Raw genomic sequence first — 6,372 nt, 5'->3', positions numbered from 1 at the left:
TAATTATTGTAATTGGTTGTGTGATGCTCTGTTCGAAGGCCAGTCTGCGTTGGGCGTTTGAGCAGCAATGTTTGTTACTTTTGAAATGGTGTCTAAAGTCTGTATCATGCTACATGCGTGTTCTATTTTAAATACATTCAAGCAGTCTTATAGTAAACCGTTTTCATTATCAATAAGGCCTGCTTTAATTAAGTGATGAGCTGTTAGAGCGAGAAAACCTGGATCTACAAGAATTTGGCGTGACAGTAGCATCATGTAAAACATTCTAGATTGCATTTTTATAAATACATGGTTTTCCATTTTTCCTACCACACTTTCTACTACATGTATATAAATACATGTAATACATGTATAACTTGTATATAAATTACAAGAAACTATTATCTACTCAACAGAAGCATTGGGTGTATGTGTCTAACCCTATCAGATACTTCTATCGTGTTCACAAAACTCACACAGGTTTTACATCAAAATAGATATGACAACGTAGTTAATATGCTTGAAACTTGTATGCATGCTAAATTGGGAGTAAATGAATTCGAGCATATTCTTTTATTAAACACTTATGGAATTTGTAAAATTTTGTATTGTCATGGAAACAACCAAGGTCTACGAAATAAAGTATAAATCGCAGCTCTGCACATATGGCAATGCAAACAGCTGAGACGATATTATGAAAAAAAAACGTCATTTTGCTGGCAGGATGATTTTGTCTGCATCAAACTCATTTATCATATGTTGCTTTAAAAGCTTTGTTTACTCAAGATTTAAAATGATTTATATTATATCACATATTAAAAAATATCCCTAAAGCTTGCATAGTTTATTTTATTGTTGACAGAAGTTATAGTGGTTATAAATACACTGTGTGTTTCAAGGAGTTCAGAGCAATTTTTGTCAACTTTAAAAACTTTATGCTGTTTTTAAAATTACTGTCTCCTTTATCAATTATCTGGTTGCAAGTATTGGTATTTCATTATGAAAAAAAATACGGTACAGCAAGAAACATTGCATATTTTTAGTTGAAGTGTTACAAGGTTACTTTTTGTGACGATTGTTTCACATTGTATGTTTCTACTTTACTTAATGAGGGAAAAATTTTGGTCAAAACCAGTGTTTTCAAACAAATAAATGGAATTTGAGCCTATATTAGGTAAACTTTAATAGCACAAAAGATGCATATTTGTGAATTGTGATGATAGTAATGATGAATAGTCAAAATGAAGGGTATGTTTCTATTGTTTTGTCCATAAATCGAGTAGGTTACCAATGATGATGCTGTAAAATTTGGACTATGATTCTTAAACATGCAAGATGAATTGTAAAAGTAGTATAACTTACTTACAATATGGTGACCAAGATTTGTCTGTTAGGTGGGAACAAATTCGATAAATCAATTAATTTACTTATAGCACTGGTACTCAAATTTTGTTTCTGTCCTTTGCAACAATCAAATGCAGATGTACCAGTAAAGCATACTTTCATTATTTACCAATTGTCAAGGACTAGAGGCATTAAATTATTTAAGCTTTTATTTTTATTTACAGATACTAGAACTTTTTTTAATTATGTTATCAGAGCTAGTATGTTTTTATGCCTGCTTGCTATGGTATGCAAAGTGTCATTCCGTGCAACAGTCATGCACAGGTAATTGCTCTTCTACTTCATTTTCTAATAAAAAAGAGATGAGTACTGGTAACCTAATAAGCTGTTCTATTCAAGACAAACAATGTAGTACTCGAGCAATCAATGGCCCACAAAATAAACCATATCAAGTTTCTGAGGTGCTGCCCGCATATTATTTGACAAGAGACATGTGGTATTTACACAGGGATGGTCTTGAAACTAAAGTAGCACTTAACTTTTCTTGGACACCGGCAGCCGATGATACAATTGGAAACCTACAGGGTTATCGCATTCTTATCTCAAAGCTCTTGCCAAATAGAGAAATACTGTGGAAGAAAGAAATATTTTACTGTTTTAATATTCAGCTATCTTTTGAAAAACATTTACCTGTAATTTTTCATTTTGACTGTTCCCAATTGCTAAGTCAGTTTCCAGCAGTGATACCTGGTGATAAGTTTTCAGTGAGCATTAGCAGTCTTCCAACAGATGCTTACAATGACCACTTGTCTATTGATATTTCTATCCCTCCATGCACAGACAGCCATATGGTAGATGTGCAAGCATGCATTATCAGAAAACATCTATGGATAAAAGTACATGAAATAAATTGTGCTGAAAGAGCTGTAAATTATTCTTTCAACATTCCCAACATGTTTGGCAACACGGCCATTTTTGAGTTTTGTGCAGTGGCTGAGGATCAAAAAAAGCTATGCAAAACTTGGAAAAGTGCGTTGTTCGATTCAGTTATCCCGCTACAGGTACCAAAAAGCTTTAGAAAGCTGAATAACTTTACGCTGGCAGCATGGGGTTCTGCCCTTAAAGATAAAAAAGCTTTCACAGTTATTTCATTTGAGCAATGTGAAAAAACTGCTACGGTAAGACAGTTAATTCTTACAGTGACACCAGGTATTAGCGCAATTTTATTTTTAATACTGGCAGGGAAATTTTTACATTTTGCTTTAAAAAAGCCACCTCTTGTCAGCAACAAACCACACAAACCGAATTTGTATGCTGGACCTTTGCAGCAAGGTCAAAATAAGACAAAAAAGACAAGGATACTCTTAGTATTTAATCCTGATCATCCAAAACATGAAGAAGTTGTGGTGACATTTGCTCAGTACCTTCAGGGTGATTTGGGTTTTGATGTTGTATTTATGCCTTGGGAAAGTACCATAGCAATCGAAAAGTTATCAGACTGGATATCAAATTCCATTAAGTGTGATAAAGTTATTGCTGTGTGGTCACCAGCGGCAAAAATAGCATGGTATCAACACAATACAAGTATGGATGAAACTCCCAGTGTCTTTACTACGATTATAAGGCATATCCAGGAAGACGTTGTTTATAAGAAACATCACGGAAAGTATTTTTTTGCTTACTTTGACTATTGTACGGATGAAGTTTTACCAACAGACATCTCTATTACTCGGTTTAATTTGATGAAAGACTTTAAAGAACTTTACTTTCGACTAGTGGATGAAGAACAATATATTCCTGGTAAAAGATGTAACTATGAAAATGTATCTTTTGATGCCTACGCCAACCAAAAATTTGGATCAGCATTGAATGCCACCATTGCTGCTATGCACAGCATCGCGAAAATTGATTCCAACTGGTACAAGAATAATGAAAGCAAAAAACATTATAAAAATTGTATTTTTACAACTCCACAATCACTCCACACTCACAGCCGTATTCCTCAAGGCCCATGGAAAAATATTATACCAATTGTACACCCTGGAAATGTCCCAATTAACGCAGATAACAAGGAGCATAGAAATGGCAGTGACCATGAAGCACACTGTAATTATGGTAACACCCAAAGTGTGACAACCTACAACAGTGCAAAATCAAGCTTTTACCTGAGTATGTCTACCATTGGTGAGGAGACACCATCAGATACCACCCCTTTGCATCATAGGAATGATACTGAATCAACAATGCCATATGAAGAGAACATAATCTCTGCTTTCCGTCAGAATCTTGTGCCATGTTCTCCTATAAAACTGGCACCAGTTAGTAATGAAGGAAATCCAGTGAAAAAACTCAAAGAAATAAACATGGGCAACTCATGTTAGTCAACAATTTTTCCACAAATTTCAACATTAAATGTTTTTAATTCACTGGACACAAACATGCACACTTGTCAAATCACATATTTTATGTGTATGCTTTATGCTTTTGGTTTACATGTTCTTTACCTCTCGCATACTAATAACTGATTTTTATTTTCTGTGAAAGACCTTCTATATAGTAGATCTCACAAATCACTGATGCTTTCCGTTTTCCACTTTCAGTGGTAATTTTTGGTTTTAGATGAAAGCACTAGAATGTCTCATTTAACTTAGGATAAAATATTTGCAGCATTTATTTTAATAATAGAATTAACTCTTTAATGATTAATTCTAGTTATCCAGCACTTTCTTTGTTTTCAGAATTGTGTTTGTTAAGTGCTATTTCCTAGCTTGTCATTTGCTCTATATGTCATGTTTTATGCTTTTCTTGAAGGATATAATTATTATCTATGATTTTGACTCAGTCTCAGTATGCACAAAATCTATACACTGTGTCATTTATATCAATGCTTATTATTTACCTTTGTTGTTGTCAATTTCAAAGCCAATATGTCCAACTCACGGTTATGTCAGTTTTTTCACTGTTTATAATTTGCATGTTCTTCAATTCTAAGCCCCCATTTGTTGTAGTGTTGTTTACTAACTTATATTGCACTATAAAAGTTTAGTTATTACGAGAAGTGGCACATTACCACAGTAGCCACAAGTAAAGTGTATATTCTTTGCCATCGAATATATATTCTGTGTTTAAGTCCAGCATTTCTGTGATTTTTTGTCAAAGTGGTGTAAAAACATTGTATATAATATTAATACTTGACCATTGCTACTTGACTATTGTAATACATGACTTGCAAAACTGGTGTGAAATAAATATCACTGCTTTAATAAAACAATCTACTTGTGGTTCCATCTACATGCTAATTATTATTTTAGGGCAACAGAGCACAAACTGCACAGGTTGGAAAAAAGGTAACCACTAAGCTATCAAAAAAGGAGATATTATATCAGAATATTTGACTGCCAGGAGTCCCACAAAGTAGCACTATAGACATAAAAAATATATCAAGCCCCAGAAATGACAATGTAATGAAAGCAATGTATGTTCACTTGAAACAACGTATTGGTAGATTAAAATGACCTACATTCTATTTTTGTGTTTATCTATAAGCAGGAAATGGTTATTTAAATAATTGTTTTATCATGGCATGCTAAAGTATGTGGGTGTAGGAAGTAATATGCCACTGACGTGGTTGCTTCACGTGTTTCATTTTTGGTTGTTGGCAATTGCTGATTTTTATGTTTTGGTTCATGTGCTACAGAATTTAAACCTAACTAGTAAACAGCAATTGTTGCAAAAATTATGCATAATTTCAACTACTGTAAAACAAATCAAATAAAATAACACAAAACATTTCTTTGCTTCATTTTCCTGCAAATACAGCAAATACAATCTATCAGTTCCTTTGCTAAAATAAGCACTGCAAAATTACGGGTGAGACTAAATAAAAAGGCTAAATCATGCACGCTTACTCACATTAGCACCTGTTGTAATCTGCATTTAATTTTAATTAGCTCAAGGAAAGTTAAAAAATGCATTGTTAAAAATTTACTTATTTAATGTATCATATTCTATTTTTCTTGGCATTAACTGAGGGAGCAAAAATGTAGAGCTAATCATTAGTATAGCACAACAATTTAGAGAAAGGTAGAAGTGATGGTGCTTTAGCAATGAAAGTTTAAGGGTGGATACCAAACTCAAAGTAAATTATTGATTAGTTTCCTGATTTATATTGATTAAAGTTCATCAAATAACCACTGAATAAATGTAGCTGGCTGTTAGGCATACAAGCAACACAAAATCCTTTATTGTAACCCATACTATCTATCATATTCGTTTTGAAATTTATCATTGCAGCATTTGTGTGTTCAATTTATCATTGCGTGCTTTCACAAGAGCTTGAACAAATATTGACATTTTGTTAAAATAACTGTACTTTAAGTCATCAGTACTTTAAATTAGTGTTTGCCAAACTTAATTAATTATTAAAAAAGTAAGAGGTACTCTAAAAGTTGTCAACATATTGGATTCAGTCATAACACCTTAACAAAAATGTGAATCGTATCCACGCGATCCAAAGCAAACACTATACGTACTTATATAGATGGATAATTGTGTGCTTAGTTCCATCACACAACCTCTTCATGGATGCCACGTGTATTTACCATAAATCTAAGTACTTACACAGCACGCTGTGGAAAGTTGATTGCAATAGCAGTTTGTTAAAGATTAACTGTTGTTATCAATCTACTTATATAAAAAATACTTCACAACAACATATCATCATATTAACAGAAATGATTACACAGACAAAGTTGGAAACATCCAACAGAATAAACAGAAGAATATCAATTTACAAGAACAGACCTGGAAGTTCAGGAAGAGATATATGCATATCAAGTACCTGCCAATAATTTGTGCAGTGTGCATGTTTACTTACAAAACAACAAGTGCAACCACGCAGACAAAGATCCAAGTAGAAGTGAACAGGACATTTTGCAGAGATAAAAAGGTTTTACTTTTTTATAATGTTCCTCAAGAATATGGAGATACTGCAACTCTGCTTATTGTTAAAGGAAAAAGCATACAATTTAAACCAGAAGAAGAATTGTG

At 33.1% G+C, this 6,372-nt stretch overlaps 1 protein-coding gene across 1 annotated transcript; it reads left to right on the top strand.

Annotated features, from left to right (window-relative positions):
• Positions 1-386: 386 nt before the first annotated feature.
• LOC143450766 (interleukin-17 receptor A-like) lies at positions 387-4,588 on the top strand. Its single transcript, XM_076951441.1, has one exon. It carries the CDS (start codon positions 1,569-1,571, stop codon positions 3,702-3,704), a length of 2,136 nt encoding a protein of 711 aa, XP_076807556.1. The 5' UTR covers positions 387-1,568; the 3' UTR covers positions 3,705-4,588.
• Positions 4,589-6,372: the final 1,784 nt, after the last annotated feature.

The sequence above is a fragment of the Clavelina lepadiformis genome, chromosome 3 (assembly GCF_947623445.1).
Source record: "Clavelina lepadiformis chromosome 3, kaClaLepa1.1, whole genome shotgun sequence".
Taxonomy (NCBI): domain Eukaryota; kingdom Metazoa; phylum Chordata; class Ascidiacea; order Aplousobranchia; family Clavelinidae; genus Clavelina; species Clavelina lepadiformis.
Note: the sequence above shows the minus strand (reverse complement) of the source record. Positions and strands in the feature narration are given on the sequence as shown.